Source organism: Hippoglossus hippoglossus, chromosome 7 (assembly GCF_009819705.1).
Source record: "Hippoglossus hippoglossus isolate fHipHip1 chromosome 7, fHipHip1.pri, whole genome shotgun sequence".
Taxonomy (NCBI): domain Eukaryota; kingdom Metazoa; phylum Chordata; class Actinopteri; order Pleuronectiformes; family Pleuronectidae; genus Hippoglossus; species Hippoglossus hippoglossus.
The window spans coordinates 1,251,247-1,275,080 of record NC_047157.1 but is presented as its reverse complement, the minus strand read 5'-3'; the positions used below and the strand labels follow the sequence as shown (position 1 = coordinate 1,275,080).

The 23,834-nt window shown below is 39.9% G+C and overlaps 1 protein-coding gene across 1 annotated transcript; it reads right to left on the bottom strand.

The window, feature by feature from the left end:
* Positions 1-3,632: 3,632 nt before the first annotated feature.
* efhd2 (EF-hand domain family, member D2) lies at positions 3,633-22,518 on the bottom strand. Its single transcript, XM_034591509.1, has 4 exons — positions 22,038-22,518; positions 9,708-9,855; positions 9,480-9,614; positions 3,633-8,153 (listed from the first exon to the last, which is right to left on the bottom strand). Exons 1-4 carry the CDS (start codon positions 22,322-22,324, stop codon positions 8,022-8,024), a joined length of 702 nt encoding a protein of 233 aa, XP_034447400.1. The 5' UTR covers positions 22,325-22,518; the 3' UTR covers positions 3,633-8,021.
* Between the last annotated feature and the right edge of the window lie 1,316 nt (positions 22,519-23,834).

The following is a 23,834-nucleotide window of genomic DNA, read 5'->3' as shown; positions in this document are numbered from 1 at the left end:
GAGCACTAAGCAGCTGCACTCAGGGTAATGACTCTTACATGAAAGCCATCTCTCCACCCTGGTCGATGTTGCAGATCCAGCTAGACTCTCAAAAAGCCTGCAAAAAGTCTTGTAGCTCAACAGGGGGTGGAAAGTAGAGGGCGCTGAATTAAGACTGATTGTTTGCGGCCCTGTGGACGATATAGTTCACTGTGGAATGTGGGATGTGAAACACTGAAGATGACACAGTAAGAAGATGCAAAAAAAGTAGAACCTCTCGGCCAGGAACAAAACCATGGTCAAATGGAGAGGAGAGAATGTGAATGAGAATGGAAACTGTGGCACAGGAGAGGAGGAAGTCAGGTCATGGCCAAAACAGGAACTTGGTAAGTCAGTACACAAAACTGAGATGGTTGGTGTGGAGGTGAGGGGGCTGGGAGAGCACCTTCACCTGCACCACAGAGGATCAATCAGCACAGGTGAGAGCTGATTGATCCTCATGCTTAAAAGGCAGCGTCTGAGCTGCCTCAGGGGGCAGAACACTCAGGAACTCAGACACGCGGGACACTGGCAGACTCATGAAGAGACCAGAAAGGATGGACTGTGATCAAATAAAAGATGCTAAAACCTGAATGGTTTGTCTCTGGCTGTGTGTGGGAGAGTCCCGTGGCATGGTCTACTGCCACACTGGTGCCCAACGTCGGGCTCCACGCAGCCAGAGACGCAGACCGGCAGGCGGAACTGGCGCTGGTACAGATGGTGGAGGACCTTGTGGCCGTGTACCGGGAGCAGAGAGCGGAGAACAGACGGGGGCGCTCCCTCGTCGGCGGAGAGGCCGACGCCTGCAGGCCCTGCCGCCCCTGTTCCTGGTCCCTCGTTGGCAGAGAGGTCGATACCTGCAGGCCCTGCAGCCCTTGTTCCTGGTCCCTCGGGACACCTTAGAGATACATTATCTGATGATATAGCTGCGCTAGACAATATTGCCCTTGTTTCCAATGAAACAGTCAGGAACTTGGGAGTGATCTTCGATCTCGATTTGTCCTTTAATTCTCACTTAAAACAAATCTCTTCTTTCACTTGCGTAATACCTAAAAAATCTGACATGTCCTTTCTCAAAAAGATGCAGAAAAACTAGTCCACGCCTTTGTTACTTCCAGACTTGATTATTGTAATTCCTTATTATCAGGCTCCAGCAGTAAGTCGTTAAAGACTCTGCAGCTTGTCCAAAATGCTGCAGCACGTGTCCTGACAAGAACCAAGAAAAGAGACCACATTTCTCCAGTATTAGCTTCACTACACTGGCTTCCAGTTCACTCTAGAATTGAAAATTCTCCTCCTCACCTTCAAGACCCTTAATAATATGGCACCATTATACCTCAAAGAGCTGATAGTACCTTATCAACCCACTAGAGCACTGCGCTCCCAGAATTCAGGCTTACTTGTCGTCCCTAAAGTCTCTGAAATTAGAGTAGGAGCCAGAGCTTTCAGCTATCAAGCTCCTCTCCTGTGGAATCATCTCCCACTTTCTTCTTATTATTCTTATTATTATTGTTATTGGCGATTGGCATCCAGCCTATGGTGCATTACTGGCACCTAGTGGCTGGGAAGTGTTAACATCAATCAAGCTAAATAATACAGGCTGCGTGACGGCAAAACCTTTGCCTGTGTGCCAATGATTATGGTGCCTTAGTTTGCTGACCCCTGAAGTAGAGCAGCCAAGCTTTTCAATTTCCATTGAATGAATGGCAAATGTCATTGTGCTACACCATTATTGCCATAGTACGGAGGGAAAGCAGGAAAACATCTCCTGAGCATTTACCTGGTCATTTGATTCACCTGCATTAGCATGGATGTTATTTGGATATTATAGGTTTGTCACTTTACTAACCGTAAGAAATAGCATTGGTTTATTTAAGATCTCAACAATGTCACAATGACTGACATCCCCTGCAAAACATTTTATTGCGTCTATTTACATTGACGACTACTGATGACGTCTCAGGTTCCCGCGACGACTACTGATGACGTAACATTTTCTCGCGAGGACTCCTGATGTCATAACGGCTTCTTGAAGTGCTGTCCCAATTCGTAGGGGAAGATTTCAACCAGCCCTAGAAAACATAGGGGTAGGGAGAAGGGGTGAAATTGGACTACGTTTCTTTACTGGTGGGAGTTACTGATATTAATGTTGTGGGTGTGTTACCAGGGGGATAACCAGACAGAGTTTTATACTTTTATCCTTCACTTTAAGTAGGTATATCCTATGGAATTAAATATTTATTTGGAATGGGGGATAGATGGGGTACAGATTTACCTTGTGACACCGCCCCTCCCTCCCTTCCTTCCCTCTCTCCCTCTGAGACTCGGAAGAGTCAGCTCACGCCAAAGTGACACATTAAACGTTACGCGGTGCACACTCTCCTTGAAAGGAAGGATAAGGGAAGTTTAAAACTATGTCTGGTTGGTTAAGTTGATCCCTGCCACTAACACACCCAGTACATCTCAATCTCTCCGTTTCCAGATGCGCCATCCTGTCACCTAGATACCAAATGCACACAGTCAAAGGGACTGTGTGCATTTGGTGCATAAAAATAGGTCCATATGTTTTTAACGGAAAAATTGCAGGATGTCAACAAACATCTAACGGCTCACCCAGACAGCATAATGATCGCAGCAGGGGACTTCATCTCAAACTGGTCAAATGCCCAAACGTCATAAAAATGAGTTTTCTAACCAGGGAAGATAACAGTAACAATCATACAGCAACGAAAAGATACATACCTCATCACTATGCATCCTACAAACAGCTGTGTCTTTTTTTCACTACTTCCAAAACAAATGCACATGCTGGCTTGACAGAGGACAGGAGACAGTGGGAACCCTACCACTATGTCCACAGAGGCGCCAAAATCAACTAAAATGAAAAGTTCCTTGTAGGTGCTTTAAACCTAAACCTATCTATGAAAGATAGATAGGTTTTATTTATCACGTACGTGATTATACATGGTAGTGTGCAGTGAAATGTGTTAGTGCCTGCATCCACTTTTGAAAATAGTAAAATTAAAATGACACAATATAAAAATAGCACACAATAGTATTACAAGGTAAAATATAAAAATACTATAATATATACATGTAAAGTGAGGAACTGTGGAAGTATGTATGTGTTCAGAGTCCGGTTTAACGCTCAGAGTTGAGAAAAAGCTACTATAAAGAAAAGGTTTGGAGCAGGTATGACAGCAGCCAACCTCACCAGCGCCATCTTTTTTAGTTACCAAGCTTTTCTAACTCTGAAGATTCACGGCCAAAGTTTAAGATCACCAACAAATTCAATAATAAATGGTCTGTATATAGCGTTTTTCTAGTCTTAATGACCACTCAGAGCACTTCACAGTACAGTTTTCACCCATCCACCTACTCAAACATTCATACAGTGCATCTATACGTAGCACTTTATCATAAATCAGACATACATTGCCTGCACAGCTGTCAATTTTGGGTTCAGCATCTTGCCCAAAGACATGGCTCTGGGAGACAGGGATCGAGCCGCCAACCTTCAGGTTAGTGGACGACCAATTCTACTTTAAAAAACAAACAAACCGTTATGTGTGTCATGTTTTCTCTTTGATGCTGTTTACAATAACACACTGATAAAACACACTAGACATTTTATTGAAATTAAAACATAAGCTGCATTAGAACATATTCTCTTTTGTTATTAGTAAACAAGACAGTACAACTTTACAAACTAACAAAAACAAGGAAGGAAAGTGGAAATTAAATCAAACCATAGCAGGGAAAGCGATTGTACATGTTTAAAAAAAAAGTATCCGTGATAATGTTATACAGCCCAGAGACTACTCAGACCTGCCAGCTCACTTTTGAAGTTGTCTTATTCAGCACAGTTCACAGTCGACTTTCCAGCAGTGAGCTGGGAGGGCACTGCAACAACATGAGTGTACATTTATAGTGAAGTCCTTAACTTTTATAGCAACTCTCAGACCAAGTGGAAACATGCAAGAACTGCAGCAGAAAATTGTATCCATGACATGAATGGTAGGATGGGATGTGTACCAACAGGATCACCACTAAATACTGCCAACAGCTTTCTAAACATAGAAAGATAAAATATTTCATCATTGTCATTTAATTTGATTTCCATTCACATTTTTGCTGCTGTAGTGTGAAAAGACCCATTACAGTAGTTTAAACATTTGGCACTTTCCTGGACATAACAGAATGAAAGGTTTGGAGAATTCAGTAGATGACACAGTGTGTGTACTCAACTCCAACTCATTGTTCTCTATCAGTAATAAGGGAATGTTCAGTGGAATGAAATAAAAAAAAAATAATGATTTTGTTCCCTCTGAAACCACCACTACTAATACAGTGTGGGCTGGACAATATCAATAAGGAAATGAATCAATAAGATATTTGCATATTTAAACATTGCTTTTCTTTTAACACCAAAAACAACAAAATGGAAATGATGATCTCTTTTGAAAATTTGGGAATATCACAACAAAAAACATCAATATAGTAACCCATCTATTACAGCTAACAATGTCTTGTTATAACAGGAGATAGCTTTGGGGACAGATAAAAAACAAAAACAATGAGCCTTACTATAGAAATAATAAAAACCAGGAGATACATATGACAGATCTGACAATACCCAGTTACAACTACTCATTGACTGTCCTCCACTTTGTTGAGCAAAACAGCACCACATTTGAGTTTTCAAAGTATTTTTCATACAGTGGAGAAAAATCTGATATGCTTTTGATGTATTAAGAACATTTCAGCCACAATGTGCTGAGAAATCCTGCCATGCATCAACAGACTATCAATAACTACACTAAAGGCTCTTGCATATTATTTGATGTAGTACTAACCAAACATGTGTCCCCAATACATTTACGTGGCTCAAAAGCAAAAATAACGAATCTCTTCTATAAAAGATTTGAAATCCCTCTATGCCATCATACAAAAATTAGAGATCTCAGATTTAGATTATATTATGGGATAATCCTGAAGATCATGTAAAAAGTATCAACTACCCATTAAATACACTGTGCCTTTGTTTTATAAATCATTTGAAATACATGAAGGGATTGGTCATAACGGTTGGATACAGCATTCATAAGAATATATATTTCTGATACATAAGGTGCCACTGTGTAATAATATGGAAAGTGTATCACACTGAAGCTTTATATTTAGTCGCTTGGACTCACTGGTGGATACAACGTTTTGATCAGTTCATTACAATTCGTCACTAAAAATCAATACTATATGCTATAAATACAAAACTACTGACAGGAAATGACCCTTGCATGTACAGTATGGGTGCACTGGTCCATTAACATAACTAACAAGAAGCTAATTCAGTTAAAGCCACAAACAAAACACTGTTTATGTTTAAAATACTAAAAACATAATGAGTCTGATCTGTGTGACCTGTTCATTTGTTGATTTGTTCTCATAGTCTGTATACTTAAAATAGATTTTTTGAAAATGTGTACCAACTAGTGGCCAACAGGTGTAATTATACCATTTATTTGTTAAAGATGAGAGTATGTTAAAACATCCCATACTATTCCCTGATTATCTTACAAATAAATGGCAACGTATTATCTGACTATATAGAGAACCAGTTATTTTACTGATTAGCTCGGGGTTGCGGTCTGTGCATCTATGAGCCCTATCCGCCACACGATCTTCAGGATTAACACCATGTTTTAAAGACAGGGACATTTAATCTTGGATTAAATTTAACATTTACATCAACTTTAATCCAAAATTCTTGATAAAGACACTTACATCAAATGATCAAGTAAGTGCAAAATGCGCAACTTTGTTTGATAAAATTATTTACCTGATTACAAAAAATACACTAGGGTTTCACATAGTAAGGGCAACAGAAAAGGGGCTGATTAGGAAAAGGCTGGTTTCAACTGACGGTCGAGGATTTCACATTAGTTATGATTTTACAATGAGAATGTAAAACAGTGTAAGTGGCACTAGTCTAGCTGCTATAATGGCACATGTGATATTGTCTGTTAAACCTCCAGGTTAATTAGGTGAGAGAACGTAGAGTGGGAGCAGTTTTCAAAAAATCAAACGCCTGGGACTTCTTTTCAAAGTTTGGATCATTCCTTTCAGTTATGGAAACATTTTACTCAAGCTGCTTTCAGGAATGCACTGAACTCGGTAGACCCAGAACCTCCAGACATTCTCCAGAACGGCTATATGTGTGAACGCAAATGTCCGAGTGAAAGCCTCCGGACCTCCACTAGTATTAAGTCCAGAGGCAGTCCGAATTAGCCGGGGTGAGAACACAGCAGGAGATCTTCCGCAGGATTCACCACGAGCAAGTGGGTGTGAAATGAAACAAACAAAAAGAAAACAAACATCTCAGGATGAAGAAGCAGAGCCATAGACTTAAAAGACACAGATGAGGTTGTCAAGAGAGCTTTTGGCCGACGCCGGTGTCCATGTACGGTAAATAAAAACACGTGATACCACAGCATTACGTACTGCCTCTGCTGCATCACCCCTCGACGAAGGTGTCTGAGCGGAGAATCTCCTGTTGTGCTGTTCATGTGTGAAAGGCAGACTCTGGAGAAAATCCGGACCCAATTCTCCAGATATTCTCCGAAGGTCATGTCTGAAAACGGCTTAAGTGACTTCATTTATTCTCTGGGTACGCAAGTCCAAACCACTCAACTATTGATCGGGAAATGACAACTAAAGTAAATGCAGGTAAAAAAATAAGTATTATCTGAACCATGTCAACCATTACCTAAACCAAGGGGACTCTACAATTGTAGATTTCAAACAGTCTGATGGCTCATGTGGTTGAAGTGAACTCCAAATTAAAGCAATACAGCGCAGTCAATACATCCCCTAATGTCAGCAATGAAGTTGGTGAATAAAATGACACAGCTGAAAGGAATAATGACCAAAACTGGGAGAGACAAGGAACCACGAAAAAGAACCGTATTATAAGCCGGCTGTACTTCGCAGGTTTCATGCAAATCTTGATGCTCAAGAATGTCCATCACCAACTACCATCCTCAAACCACAACAACAAAAATCGAATCAATACCCACCATCCGCATTGTACAAAAATACAGAGCTGACACTAAAACTGCAGAGCTCAGCTATTTCTTCAACATGTGACACTAATTCAATTGTGTGGCAAGCTGATTATGAGACTGTAAAGTGTCACTGTGGACTTAGTATGAAATTTTTAATGAGTAAAGTTAATCAAATATAGTTTAAGCAAGCTGACACTGTAGTCAAGACAGTGTATTAAGTGCATTCATCACCACTCTATGCAAATACTAGGAATGAGACACAGAGTCATTTCAACTACAGTTTAGGATTAATCTAAGAGCTATCTGTCCAAACACAGCAGGTAGTGGGAGCTGTGTTGGTGTGTGCTTGTCGTAACAGGTACAGTGGAGACTGTCAAACTAGTACAGGCTGATTTGAGCAACAGTTTGAAGGTTTATTAGATGCCAACGCACTGCACACCCGTTTACAACTCTATGAGACCAGATTTTAAAACCCTGGAAAGTAATCATTTGTTTTGTTTTGCCGAAGCCCTCTTGGTCAGCAGCCCCAAAGTGCCAGCACAGTGCGCCACAGTAGATATTTGGGTAAAAATAGATTCTCTGAAATTGCGGACGCTATGCCTAATGACAAGATACTGTGAGAACCATTCATTTAGATCAGCAAAGACTACTCTACTGACAATCCTGCACTAAACTTTTATCAATATTAGAAGGCGTGACCGAGCTAGAGAGTTAAATATACAGATGAATCATTGCTTTTCTATATATTATCTGCATAAGCATAGACAGTGGTGATTTTTTCATTGTGTACCTAGTCCATTGGATTTGACTATTGATAAACATGTATGAGACTTTGAGCTGACTCAGGACTACCACTGTCTAACATACATGGGGCATTAAAAAACACTCATTGACTTTGTGCAGCACAGAGTGAAAGGTCCTGAGATGAGAGAAGGGTGATCAATTGAAGGCTGACTGTAGGTCTTTGAAAGCTGCTCGTCTTTGTTTCTGCTCCTCAGCCTGCTTCTTCTTATCCTCCTGCTCCTGGCGAATCTCTGCCTCAAACCGGCTGGACTCATTGATGGCCTGGACCTGTTCAACAGAAAGACACATAGTGGTCAAGTATAGAAGTGCAGCAAGGAGGGTGGAAGTAATGAGTTATATTTACTCTCGTAAACAAAGTACTTGTACATGGACTGGATTGGTGATATTTCGCAGTGATTCTATATACCAACTCACTCTTTATATACCACAGGACAAAGTTCATGCACACCTGACAATGGATGTTCATAAATAAATCATGTAACCATTAACTGACAATAAGATTTTTGACTGATTAATACTTTCGGTTAAACTGTTAATAAACATTTTTTCTATATTTTAAACAGACGCATCTCACAAAGCTGGCAGATCTAGAGAGGAACCATCTCTGCATTCGGTTATAGTTGTTATTCTCCACCACGGGTCTCACAGTTTATAGGCGGTGTACAGGACTAACTGAGGCAGGCCTGCTCTGTTTAAAAGGGTTGATTATTCTGATTGCCCACTGAACATGCACACAGTTTACTCGCGTGGACAACTACAGCAGATGTTATGCTGAGGTCGGCAAAGGACAGAAAGTACTTCATGGAGGCTTTGACCGACGCAACACAGATTTCTCAGGGCGTTGCTGATGGTCAGTCTGACTTTGAGAGACAACGTTCTCATATCATTTTAAAGCTCTTTGCATGATTAAAGCTCTTTACATGATGCTATCCCTAATATACACAAAATAACAGCATTATGACCATTATCACATCAAAAACTCATGACAAGGCACATGCAAAATACTAATGTAATTTATTGATGGGGACCCAATTATTACTATGAGCATTTCTGTTGATGCCACACAGAATTTCCATCCTGCACAAAATTTGACCAATACATCAGTCAAGATGTTTTTTTCTGATTGGAAAACATTGAAATGAAATGATGATAAAAATGTGTCACTCGTTCATCAGGGTCATTTATTCTCTCTTGTTTTTGACAGTCGTATTCCTCCTTTTGCCTTTAAAAGTAGTTTGAAAGAATTATTTTGAAACAACTGACCTTTCGTCCTTTATAATCATATTCAGTGTCTGTATAAAAGACAGCATGACCTGGGTTTGTCTACATTGTAGATCACTGGATTTGGAAATGGTTGTTATAGACTCACATCTGTGTCACTACAATTTGAAATGTGACTGTGCTGGTATTGTGGGTGGGTGGGTGGTGATGCTGCTGGAATGGTGGTGGGAATGTTCAACCCTCTCTCAAATTCCAGTGGCTGGCTTGTCTCAAAGTAACTGATTGTTTGTATGTGTAGTTTTGAATATTTTGTGTATTGACTGTAATGAAACTTTATCTGTGTTCATTTATAACATTTTGGAGTCAACTTACTTTAGCTTCAAAGAAGGTCTTGGCTCCTTTGACCCCCTCTGTAGAGACATCGATTTCAGAGAGGCGAGCAAGGACACAGAGGCCACTGTCCTCTGACAGCTCTCCTGCTGCTGCCTTCCTGAAAATCAGCAGGAACTAAAGACGACAGGAAAAGCAGAGGAACACGGTTGTAAGAAAGAAGGAATATCACATCATCTCACTAATTTGAATCTGGTTCTCTCTTTTCACCTCTCTGAAGCTGAGTTTGTTGTCCAGGTCCTCGTCCACCTCCTTGATCATATTCTTCAAGCCAATGTGTGTCTGTGGAGCACCAAGCTTCTCCATCATCAACTTCAGCTCCATGAGGTCAATGTAGTTGTCTTTCCCAGAATCATACCTTGACAGAATCAAATATGAAAAATGCTTTGTTACAGCTTGGCAACAGATCTGAAAGAAGATTCACATCCTATCAACACATACTGAGCCACTTCTGAGCCGTGCAGCTGGTCGATTTTAACAGGTTTGCTAGATGTGTGTAGTCCCAGTTTCCCAATTCTGTCCCACCTCAATATTTGTATTCTGAGACCCCACTAAAGCAGCTTTGCATGCCTCACAGTTTTAAAAAGTCCTTATTTATTTCTAACTGCCTATTGCAGCTGCTCAGTTGAGCCTCCCATTGAAATGGGCACTATAAGCTCAAGCCTAATTAAAAAGTAATTTCCTTCTGACTGAATAAACGTCCGGTAAACCTGCTGAGGGGCAGCATGCAATTGTCAAAAGAATAAAATCATGCAGTTATTGAGTTTCGGACATACTCTTGTCAACCTGTGCTCCCACAAACTAGATGAACTTCCACCTGAGTACAACAATGGTTACCTCTCGCCAGTCTGTGTGTTTACTATCTTATATATGTATTTTCCAAAGGGACTTCTGGGGCAAATAAAGCAAGACAAGGTCCAATTTCACATGAAGGCAGATGTTCAGAGTTGCTGACTGGGCTGGTACACAAAGATATGAAAACGGGTAGTGTTACGTGGTGCTCAGGCACGTACTGATTATATTATTTGCCCACCAGCCACACCGTCTGTATCATTTGTATAGACCTAAACAGAGTTTACGCTAAGTACTTCTTAACGCCTCTGTTTCAGGATCAGGACAGACACACATTAGGCCCAGCTGCCTTGTACCGTGCTGAAGTATCCTTTCAGTGTCCTCCCTCCACACTCCCCTGCACTCACATTGAACTTTATAAATAAACACCAACAGTAATTAAAGTTTACTTTGTGTTTATTTGATTGGGCGCCAAAACATATTTCCCATAAACACACAACACAAAAATAGGGTGCATGTGCGCAATTCACTTGCCACACACACACACAAACGATATACAAAAGCCAGGACATCAGGGTTAAAGTGACTGCAAATATCCGGATTCATGATACGACATCATCAATTACTAACTACATAAACGTGATTGCCAGTTTGTGTCTGAAGAGCAACAGAGATGCACAGGTGCCAAAAGAAAACCTTGGGGAAACACTGACAAAACTTGGTTGATCAGTGGTAGCACCCACATCAAATATTATCTACACTTAGTCTGTCGCTGCTGTAATTGAAGGCAAATTAAAGTGTCTGCTCTGAGCAGCAGCAGATTCACATCACAGAGTAACAGAGTCGTATCACATGCTGAGAGAGCTGATGAGGATTTGGTGTTAAAACATTATTAAAACTCGGGTTGGGCGATATGGAAAAAAAATCTTATCACGATCATTTTATCACATCAGTGGATATCGAGATATCAATCAATCAATCAAATTTTATTTGTATAGCCCATATTCACAAATCACAATTTGTCTCATAGGGCTTTAACAAGGTGTGGCATCCTCTGCCCTTAACCCTCAACAAGAAACCTTTCAACAGGGTAAAAAGAACGTAGAAACCTCAGAGAGAGCCACATGTGAGGGATCCCTCTCCCAGGACGGACAGAAGTGCAATAGATGTCACGTGTAATGGAGAACATCAGCAAGATAAGGGTATTTGCAGCATTGATTAGAATAAATACTTTGTAGCATAATGGAAGGTAAATTAATTGATGGATTATTGTCAGTATCTGAGGATAGATATTGTATATCAAGCAGTCTTATTGTAGTCATAGTCCATGGTTACACGATACAGGATTCGCCATTATGATCACGATCTCTGTTACGCGATCCACCATCATAATCAACAATGTGGCCGCAGCCGCGGCCCTGGATCTGCGGACGATAAGGCAAAGGGACTCCGGGGAAGAAGTCAAGTCAGTAACATGTATTGATGAGATATTCATTTCTTTGATGTGATAAGGGGGAGAAGAGGAAGGAGAAGCTGGGAAGAGAAGCTCCGTGTGTCATGTGTCCCCCGATATTCTAGACCTATAGCAGCATAACTAAGAGCAGGTCTAAGACAAGCCTGGACCGGCTCTAACTATAAGCTTTATCGTAAAGGAAGGTTTTAATCCTACTCTTAAACGTACAGATGGTATCTGCCTCCTGAACTGAAAGTGGGAGATGATTCCACAGGAGAGGAGCTTGATAGCTGAAAGCTCTGGCTCCTACTCTACTTTCAGAGACTTTAGGGACGACAAGTAAGCCTGAATTCTGGGAGCGCAGTGCTCTAGTGGGTTGATAAGGTAGTATCAGCTCTTTAAGGTATAAAGGTGCCATATTATTAAGGGCCTTGAAGGTGAGGAGGAGAATTTTAAATTCTATTCTAGATTGAACCGGAAGCCAGTGTAGTGAAGCTAATACAGGATAAATGTGGTCTCTTTTCTTGGTTCTTGTCAGGACACGTGCTGCAGCATTTTGGACAAGCTGCAGAGTCTTTAACGACTTACTGCTGGAGCCTGATAATAAGGAATTACAATAATCAAGTCTGGATGGAACAAAGGCATGGACTAGTTTTTCTGCATCTTTTAGAGAAAGGACATGTCTGATTTTTTAGATGTAATGCAAATGAAAGAAATGTTTCATTGGAAGCAAGGGCAATGTCGTCTAGTGCAGCTATATCATTAGATAATTTATCTCTAAGGTGTTTAGGGCCAAGTATTAGAACCTCTGTTTTATCTGAGTTTAACAAGAGAAAATTGCGGGTCATCCAGGTTTTTATGTCCTTGAAACATGCTGGGAGTTTAGTTAATTGATTACATTGTTCAGGTTTTAAAGTATAACTGTGTGTCATCCGCATAGCAGTGGAAATTTACCAAGTGTGTCCTGATAATGTTTCCTAGTGGAAGCATATATAATGAGAATAAAATTGGGCCGAGCACAGAGCCCTGTGGAACACCGTGGTTAACTTTGGTGCGCACAGATGACTCATCATTAATTTGCACGAATTGGAATCTATCTGAAAAATAGGATTTAAACCAGTTTAGGGCGGTTCCTTTAATGCTAATTAACTGTTCTAGCCTCTGTAATAAAATTTGATGGTCTATTGCAGGGGTATTCAACTAAAATTTAAAGAGGTCCGGTTAGAGAAAATTTCTTGAAGCAAAGGTCCGGAAGATCATAATGTCTAACTATTTAGTGTGATATATATTTAAGTAGCCTAGTAGTTGTATCAACATCTGCATGTACTAAATACCTGACTGTCAAATCAAATGAATTCAGTACGTTCGCAAAAATATTTGACAATATTTATTGTCACGTAACATAGAAGTGAACATATATGTATGATTGCAGATATGTATAATGTTCTCTCATTAACTAAATAAAAGTAGGGCTACATTTCAAAATAAGAGAAAATAAATAAAATGTGAAAATTGTGCATGTTCAAATAAAGGGCTTAACTTCAGAAAAATAAAATAAAAGGGAGCAAAAGCTTGAATTTCCCTTTTTCTGTTTCACATCTTGACTCAAAAGTCTCAACCAATTTTACAGATAATAAATCTCAACACATCTTAACAATTGAACAGTTTTAGAATCACTTTCTTCCCCTCTTATATCCCACTCCCCCACTTTGTTCGTCTGTTTCTCTCCCTTTCTCCGTCTCACTCCTGTTTCTCTCCCTTTCTCCGTCTCACTCCTCTGTTTCTCTCCCTTTCTCCGTCTCACTCCTGTTTCTCTCCCTTTCTCCGTCTCACTCCTCTGTATCTCTCCCTTTGTTTTCTCTACCAAAGAAAATGATCGCTATCTTTCTTTTTCTTTCTACCGTCTTTTCATGTGTAACTTGCCTCTAACTCTCTCATCTGTCTGCACTGTAGAGTCGCAATGTTTGCCTGGAATGCACAGACTTGATTGGCTGAGTAGTATCACGTGGGATGGCTTAACTCGCATGCAATTGGTCTGTGCGTTTCCTCATCCGCTAAACCACTACCGTAAAGCCTACAAAAGCTGCGCCGGTTACAAATAGAAGCGCCCCGTCAGGTTTTAAATCATAACCTTCTGTTTTGGCTGTAGGTCAGGGTCCGTACGGGACGGCTTCTGGGTCCGGACCCGGACCGCGGTCCGCCTGTTAGTGACCTCTGGTCTATTGTGTCGAATGCTGCACTAAGATCTAACAGAACGAGGACAGACACAAACCCCTGATCTGAAGATATTAGAAGGTCATTAGTGACTTTTGCCAAGGCTGTCTCCGTGCTGTGATTAGCTCTAAACCAAGACTGAAAGTCTTCATATACAGTATATATTACTTGATTGTATAATCATCCTGTGCGAGTGCACTTTACTTATAACGTTTCATACAAACCACTACAGTGAAAAGGTGTATATAATGTACATACTCAGCATTTCTTTTTTTTTTTTATTCTATTGCCTTTTTATATTTCTTTATTCTCTTGTCTACCTCATCCTGACGTGCCTGCTGCTGTGACAACTGAATTTCCCCGGTGTGTGGATCAATAAAGTTTTATCTTATCTAAAATCAGCACCACTGCACTGAGGCACATTACTCCGCTGGTCAACAAGTGACTCTGCTCCTGTGATGTTTTCTAATCATCACACGTAGAACTGATCTTTATAAAAAGTTTCCTAATAAATTGTGACTACAGGAGTAATGTTAGACATGGCCACTGGAAGGGCAAAGGCATTGACGCACCTATTAAAGCTGGTAAGGAGACAGAGCCACAGAAATTTGTCTCCATCCCTACCCAGGTGGGAGAATATATGTCTAAATAATGGTGTGTCCAATATGACACACAATGCAGATTAGATGCCCAGTAATAAAGTCGGAAATTTGGGAGGACGGGACGAGTTCTATCGACATGTCTTATATTTCTATCGAGGAAAAGTTATATTGCGATAATTATCGATATTGTTTAATCGCCCAGCCCTTATTAAAACATTGGAAATTTGAGTGAGAGAATGAGAGAGAGCAATAAAAAGAGACAGAGGGAGAAAGAGAGGTACAGAGCACTGTAGATTTAATGATGTGTGATAGAGAAAGTGCTGCTCATAGATGCACTGTTTAAATATGTGAGTAAATGGGTGAATGGCGAAACTGTACTTTAAGTTGTGATTTGAGTGCTCATCAACACTAGAAAAGATATATATAAGTACAGACCATTTACTATTTACAATAAAGCAGTACAAACACTTCTTAATGATATTATTATTATGAGAAGCGGACTATCACAGTCTGGGTATTTAAACACTGTACACAACTTAAAGTGCAGCAGTAGAGTTAAGCTGCTCACACAGTGATATCTCACGTTACAGATCTCACTCAGTAAATGCTGTACAGACAAGGATTCAACATACCAGTTTTCTATGGTAAAATATCTGGGTAATCGGTTTATTACTCAGTGGAACATCTTGGCATCCGTAGTGTGCATCATCAAAAAGAGAAAAGTTTGACTGAACTAAAATCCGTTTTTTAATCTAGAATAAAGGTTTAAATTGTATTATTTATTCTGTCCATTAACTAATTTATAGTTAATTTAGTTAATTTCATGAGATCAAATCATATTGGTCTTTGTGACTGGCGAAGATTAAATGGGCATTACACTGCAGTCAACAGAAGCAGTCTAATTATCAATCCATTTATTGATTGGTTGCACAGCTCGTTCCTTGCCCACACTCTAAAAAGTGATTCAGGGGACCTGTTAGCACCACTTAATTAAATGCATGGCTGCAAAACAAAAATGTATTGATTTAAATAAACTCTCTAAGTTGCAAACATTATTTTGTTGAGTTATGATGAAATTATATTGTTGATAATTACATCAACTTAATATTGTTTGTAATTCCAGATCAAATTTCTGCATTAATTGATTAGAAATTAAATTTAAGTTGCAGTAACTTTATAAAATTGGCCAGACAACTTACATTTTCTCCAACTTAGTTTAGGATTTTAAGTCCCCTAAACATGCCAGGGCGGGGACCTCCAGTTTGCAATGGACTAGAGAAGATACATGGTAAACCGTGGTCCCGGACCTATCGCAATTTACCCACAGAATAACTCGAAACCTCAACATTTATCAGTGAAAAGGATAAATGCGTGGGAGAAGAAACACCAGGAGCCAAAAGAGAAGAAGAAATGCCAACACCTAAAGATAAAAGCGTTTTGAAGGAGAAAGCTAATAGCATTGTGGCAGATCAAGCTAGCAGTCAAAGCCAGAGCAGCCCCGGATTGAGCATGAACTCCGAGGACATTATTCGGGCTATACAGGAGGAAAATAAGATGAGAACATTCAAGGCAAGTATCATTTCATTTACAAGTAAATTCTAAAAAACTATGTATTTAGGCATTTGTATTAATTGTATTGGATTTATAACGTTGGAGAAAAAGAGAGCGAAACTCTTATGTGAAGTGACAAAAATGGGGAAAATCCCAAGTTGTTGCCAAGAAAATGGCCACAACGTTCTCTCTTTGTAGGAAAGAAATCATTTATGAGGCCCATGCAATCAAAGACTTTATGGAACGATGCCCTTTTTTTGTAATATAAGTCTATGTATTTTGAATTTAAAACAGTGATATTGGTTGTTTGTTAGCCAATTTATATTTTTTTTATTGATTTCCCGATATCTTTAGGCAGCCATTGGTTAAATGTTTTAATGGAAATCAGTGTGAAGTTACTTAAACATGCTTCAGATAGTTAATCCATCACAGTCCACATTAGGGTCACTATCTTTCAACTGTTGTGCATTCAAAGAGCAAAGAGAGAACACATTTAATGAAAGAATGTAAAATATGCTAAATTGCTAAATTTCCTGTGATATCCTCCTCTGGAGCCGCATTAACGTTCTCACGCACACACACTGCACACCAGCTCTCGTCCAAGGGCACGCATGGGGTCCGCGTTAGGATCGCTATATCCGCTAGCATCGCGTCTTCCAGTTGGGGACTTTTATTCTTAAAACATGGTGTAAATTATGCCATTTTGAGTCGAATATGAATGTCGGGGCTTGGAGCTTGGATGACACTTACGAGCAGTATGGAGGCATGTTGTTTTTTTTTCTGTTTTATTATTTTTGAAAATTTTCAAAACTTCAATTGTGTCGGATATGAATGCAACACTGTTTACCCCTGAGACTCCAAAAGTGTTTTGTGGACTCTTACACTTCACCGCCCCTCCATCGGCACAGCGGTGAGTAGATACTACCCCTTTAAGTGGGCCAATTTGGTCATATAACATGCTGTCTAAATTTGGTGATAACAGAAAAAAAATAAGCATCTGTTATCTTACCATGAAACAATATTTTTTCTCAAGTTTATTGATGCAATCTATTTAGGCCATTTGAATTATTGGGTATGTGTGTTTGTAAAAGGGTTAAAATAGAATAAATAATGTCTATTGATCAACTGACTGAATTCACTAAGAATGACAGTGTAAAAAGTCTGCAGTAATCATCCAGTTCATTATCTTGAAAATGCTAATGTATCTTTTCATTTGCTTTCCAGTACACCAAAGAGTTTGTGGCAAGCCTTGGTAGGCATGTGATGAAGTTTGCCATCATCGATGATCAGCAGTACAGACCTCACCACAAGACAGCAACCATCCTGGTTGAGGCAACCAAAGGAACTTAATCTATATTCTTTGTGTCTCAGAAACTGTTCCTTGATCTCGATGGACTGAAACCAGTGCCAAAGTGCCAAATCTCAAAACACTATTTTGATATTTTGAGTTGACTTTTACATTTACATATGTTCAGAGTTTAGTACATAACTGCAGGTCAAAAAAGTTAATTGCAAAACAATTTCATTGTGAATTAATTGATTTCTTCAAAGCTACAAGATCAAATACTGTTAAAAAGCTAAAAACTACTGAAGAAAGTCTAATTTGAGCAAATATAATTTTTAAATGGTTGTCAACTTAAAAACTTGTGTTCATAACTATTAAAATTAAGAAAAAAAGACTTTAAAAATCCTTTCAATAATGTGGAAAAAGTAGTTGGAACAACTTAATTTGAAGCAGTTTTCAACTTAAACGTTTGTGTTTATTGTAACAATTCTTAAGTAGAAATTCAAAATACCTTTCATTGCAGAGGAAAAGCTAATCGACCTAACTCAATGTTGGCTGTTGGTTGGAGGTAATTTCTTAATAAGTTGCCATGACTCAAAAAACATCCACACAAACTGTTGCGTTGATTTTCTTTGTTGAGACAAGGCATTAGTTTTTAGAGTGCATTGTACTCAAAAAAGATCCCATGGAGAAAAACTGTCTTTTCAAATGTGAAATACTTTAATTTACAAGTTAATTGCTCAAATCATACAAGTCTGTTTGGGATTTCTGTACAGAAAGTATGTGCAACTAAGCTGTGCATTTAAAATGCCTGGACAAGCCCGGACGTGAGAGGAACCTGAAAAATCTGGGCAGAGCATCTCAGAGAAACAGCCAAAATTCATGGACATAGAAAAACCAAACCTCAGAGTTAAGTTTCCTCTCATGAACACTAAAAGAAAGAACAGAATGAACAGAAGGCTCTGTCACAGAAAGATATTACCACGTGTAGTTTAGTTGCTGGAAATAACTTAAATATCTTTGCAGATATCGCAACATAACATTGAACGGCATGTCGAGGCATGCAGGAAAAACACTAGAGGCTCATCTGAGTTACAGCGCTATGACTGGGAGAGTTAAAGTTTAGCAAACATAAAAATCCATCCAACTTGTATGGTTGTTTGCCAAATGCAACTTTACTGTAATAGCTGCGGTGCCAGTGACTTAAAATGGGACCCCTATGTAATGTTTGATATTGTTTGAGTGCAGCTGTAGCTTATGGTTTAATTAGCTAGCTAAATCAAAAACTATAAATGCATAGATTGGCAGTAAATGATACATTTTACCATACAGGTTGGCTTGTTAAAATGTGCTTATCCATCGGGTCGGCTTGCTTAAAAGCTCAGGTATCTTTTTTTCTCTTCAAATTAGCCTCTGTCCCTGTTCACCCTGGTGTGAGGAGGTTAATGCCAATAAGTGTCAATGTATTCACACTGGCAGAAAAGGGAAAAATTCCAAAGGAAAAGCAAGATTATTTCCACAGGGCAATTTCAAACTTTGTTTAGGTTTGCTGCCTTTTGCCTGGAGGTTCCATGGTGGAGGCAAGTATGCTATAAAGGGTGTTGTTGCAACTTAAAGGTCGTGGACCATTATAGCATAGGTAATATTTGAGCCTTAATGTCCTGAATGCAGATGTGAAGCAAAAAAATAAATGAAATTTAAAAAATCACAGAAGCAATCTATTCTGCAAACAGAGTTGCCATTACATGTGATGCCTGGACGTCGAGAGCAACCCAATCATATGAAACTCTCACATGCCACCATATTTATCCAGACTGGGAAATGGTCTCACGTGTCCTGCAGACCAGAGCTATGTTTAAAAGCCACACCGGGTGAAATATTGCAGATTTGCTACGGGACGTGCTGGATGAATCGGAGCTTGTTGACAAGGATCCTGCGTTGGTGACAGATAATGCCTCCAATATGACAATCGTGGCACAGCTGGCGAAGTTAGTGCATGTGAAATGCTTTGCTCAGAGTTTGAATTTGGCCAAACAACATGCACTCAAGACCCCCACTGTTTACTCTACTGGGAAGAATTCACAGCATCGTGGCATATTTTAGGAAAAGCACAATTGCTAGCCATGCCCTGATTGAAAAGCAGAAGCCACTTAATGTTCCCGAGCACAAGCTCGTGACAGATGTAGCTACGAGATGGAACAGCGCCTGGGATATTTTGGAGCGCTTCTTATAGCAGCAGCCCGCAACTTGTACGCCACTTTCAGGCCCCGTTTTGTGCATACGCAACGGTTATAAATGATGCCCCTGGCCTGTGCTTAAGATGTGGCTAAAGCCCTGCAGCCGCTAAAAGTTGCAACACTCGTAATGTCAGAAGAAAAGACCCCTACGCTGTCTGTTATAGCACCGCTGCATGCCCAGTTGTGTCCAAGCAACAGACTCTGCAGTTACAAGGGACATTAAAAAACACCGTATCTGGGGGATCTTGGGAACAGTTATGTGACTGACAGATTCTTTCTGTGCATGGCCTCCGCACTATATCCAGCTTTAAAGTGATGCCCTTTTTGGAAGAAGACAAAAGACAGGACACCTATACCACCATGGAAGCTGAGGCAGCGCAGATTTCTCAGGTGAGGGTTACGCACCTGTACTGAACGAATACAGCGAGTCCATTTGCGGTACGTTTGTGTGCGTCTCAAATCACAAGGGACAACTTAAGCAAAGGACCAGATGTGCTGTCAGCTCGTGTTCATAGTGACCGCAGACAAACAGGAGTGTTCCCTCATCATTTAAGTCAGCTGTGTGGGAACACTTCAGTAGTGCAGTCAACTATATTGATGACGGGCAAAGACAAGCGGATCGTACAAAAGCCATATGTCGACGTCTATCGGATACGTAGATGGTAGCATATCGAACATGCCGACTCGTTTGAAACATCAGTGATGTCCTATTAGCATTAGTGGGACAAGGAAAAAACGAGTTCCGTGCAAACCGTGCAAAACCAGCTCCCCATGGCAAATAATTCAGACCTGTCAAATCAATAACAAACGTTATTTTACCTTGTAAAAATTACTTGGGTAAGAAAGACACAGCCACAGTAAACTAGGGTTGAATAAAAAGAAATTAAAAAAATTAGTTTAATGTTTTCTATTCCTTGTCTCTACTGTACTGAAAACGTACCGAACCGTGACCTCAAAACCGAGGTACATACCAAACTGGGATTTTTGTGTAACGTTACAGCCCTACTTTTGAATGATACCCAGCCCTACTAACCTCATATATTGTAGAAGAAGAGTTAAAAGATGAAGTGGTTGGCAAAGGTTTAATCATCTTCATCTTTTACAGCACCTTCCAGCAACACAGCCTGATTTCTGCTTGTACATTTCCGGTCATTCATTTTAGGCTTAAAACATGGTATAAATGACCTTGTTTCGAGTCGAACTTGAATGTCGGAGTTTACTGACAATTGGATAACACCACACGAGCAGTATTGAGGCATGTTATGTTTTTTCTGTTGTTTTATTATGTCTGAAGCTTTGGTCACAAGTGTTTTGTGGACTCAAACACTTCACCCACCCCTCCATCGGCATAGTGTTGAGTAGATAATGACTGAATTTTCATTTCTGGGTGAACTATCATTTTAATGTCCTTGTCTTCTATGTGTATGGCACAGCTTTTTAATCCAATGATATTTGTTATATTTTAGTTTATTTCATTTTAGCATCTTTTGCACGTACGAAGCGTCATCAACCCCACTTTCCAGCTTTCTAACTAAAACTTAGGTCCTACATATACAGCAATAGAGAAAATGAGACTCAGTATTACAACACAAATGTGGGGAATTCGATCTTCCCTTGACTTTACTCTATGTACATTCATCCTCGGTTAGAGAGGCCCCCAAAAAACTAAACAATATATATATATTAAGTAAAAAAGAATAACACTAAATTAACAAAATAGACCTAAACCATAAACATGTCCAAGTGAAGAACGTACTGTGTGTGCCACATGACTATCTTGGTCCAATCATGATCAAATGATCAGGCTTTTTGTAAAAAATGTGGCATTAATTCTCTCTCATTAATTTAAAAAGTGTTAAATGTAAAGTGTTATTACATTTTTGCATCACTTGTCATAAAAACTAGACTAACACTTAAACCGGAAATGTAATACATCACTCTTCCCTTTTTAATACAGAAAGAGGGTTACTGAAGAAGTCAATTCATCACATTTGTTAATCTATTTATCACATCAGTTCCTGGATTGAGAAATGTCATTTCCTCATCAGTGACTGCAGTGAGGTCCCCACCCTGCAAATACTCTACATTTTCAATTGGATCTATTACCTTAGATGACTCAACATATGATGAGTTAGTGAGCTCAGAGTACTGTCTTTATGTTAACTCACTGATCCTTATTTTCAGATGTGCACTTAGTGTTATTCTATTGTTGATATAAAGACAGTATGAGTGGTTCATTCAGCTGTGACCTACATAAGCGATGTGCCAACTGGACTTCCTTATATGTGCAATCTCATCGTGACTTCCCTCACTGAATCATGTCATATCACATGGGACCAGTGGCCCGGAGGCATGGTTAACACATGTTAAACATATGTGACATGTTGAGAATTCCGTGACACTCACATTTTGAACATTTTCTCCATGTCCTTGATCTGCTTTCGGGAGAATTCCTTGAACTCGGTGTAGGGGTTGAAGACCTTCATGCTGGGCTGACAGTGCTCCCCCTGCCCCTCGTTCAGCTCTCCTCTCCGGGACAGTTTGGCGCCCAGCTCCGAATCTGCGTTGGCGGTGCTCGGCTTCTCCTCGGAGCCGTTCTGGTGTCCGGGCGGGTCCAGGGCCACAGGGTCCTCGGCTCCCTCTTCTATCTGAAGTCGTCGGCTGAGCTTCGACGACAGCTCGTCTGTGGCCATTTTCAGACTGCGGTGTGGCTCAGTGACTAGAGAGGGGGAAGAAAGCTGCGAGACTCTCTAACAGCTTTAAAATGGTGTTTGGGGAAAACGTCGCGCTGCTCTCAAACAGTGTGCGTGCTTCTGCTGCGTTCAGGGATCATCAACACAGCTCAGGCTCCAGGATGTTGTGTCACTGCTCATCAGCTACGTCGCTTTGCGTGGCCGTGTCACGCACACGCCGCACCTTTTAAAGAGACACCGCACTGACTGAGGTTTCCCTCCAGTCAATCAAAAAGTCCTGAAAGTCTTCATGAAAACTCTTGTTAACAAGACAATGCAGCTTTATTTAGGTATTAATGTACAGAGATATTAGTACAACACAGACTAAATTGAAAGAAAACTACTCTAAAACCAGAAAGCAAAGTTTAAACCGCACAATAAAATAAATACAAAATAAAATAAAAAGCAAAATAAATTGTTAAAAAGAGTAGAATAAAAGAGATACATCTAAAAAAAGAAAAAAACAAGTTGAAGGAGAAAAAGAATACTATTAAAATAGATAGAACTGTGTAATGATAATACTTATAATAATCTTTATTTGTAAAGCACCTTTCATACAATAGAAATGCAGCTCAAATTGCTTTACATACAATATAGATGGAAATAAAAAACATGTTAAAATGTAGAAATATCATATAAAAACCTACTAAGAAACGCAGATTCACTATTTAGGCAAAGACATTCAAAACAATGCCCGCATCCCAGATTCAGCAGGAAATTCTCACGATGATGAGGTCAGCAAAATACTACTCCATAATTTTAGATTGTACTCCCGATTTGAGTTGAACAGAACAGATGGGCGTGATTGTACGCTTTGTTACATAACAGGGAGGAACTGTGGAGATCAGAGAGCATTTCCTGGAATTCACAGAGATAACTGAGGTTCTTATTAAGAAACTTAAGGAGCTGGATATTGACATTATGGATATGAGAGGTCAAGGTTATGACAAAAGATCAAATATGAGAGGCAAGCCTTTAAGTGACACTAGATGAGATAGTCGGTAGATGCGCTCAAACCCATCCGACAGCAGTTAGGGGATGTATATGATGCCCTGCTGTCAATGGCACAAGATGAAAGTCTAACTGGCGTTTGTGGAGCTAAAACTAGATGTGAAGCCAGAGGCATAGCAGCTCAAATTAAAAACTACCCATTCCTGTCATCCATCATAACGTGGTATGAAATTTTAATTGAGACAAACATAACCAGCAAAACACTACAGACAAAGAGTCTTGACGTATCTCATGCAGTGGCACAGCTGAACCTGACGAAAAAATTCCTGCTGGACTATCGCACATCGCATACCGGTCTCCCAGCTGAGGGCCACAGCGCTGCTCACGTTTCCTTGTCAGCCTTGCAGAGATCTTCTACAGGGGGATGCCTGGCTCTTTACAGACACTGGAGTCCGTGGTCCTTTTTCACAGCACATCTCAGTGTGTTCTCTGGGTGAATTGGATGATGACAAGCCTTGTT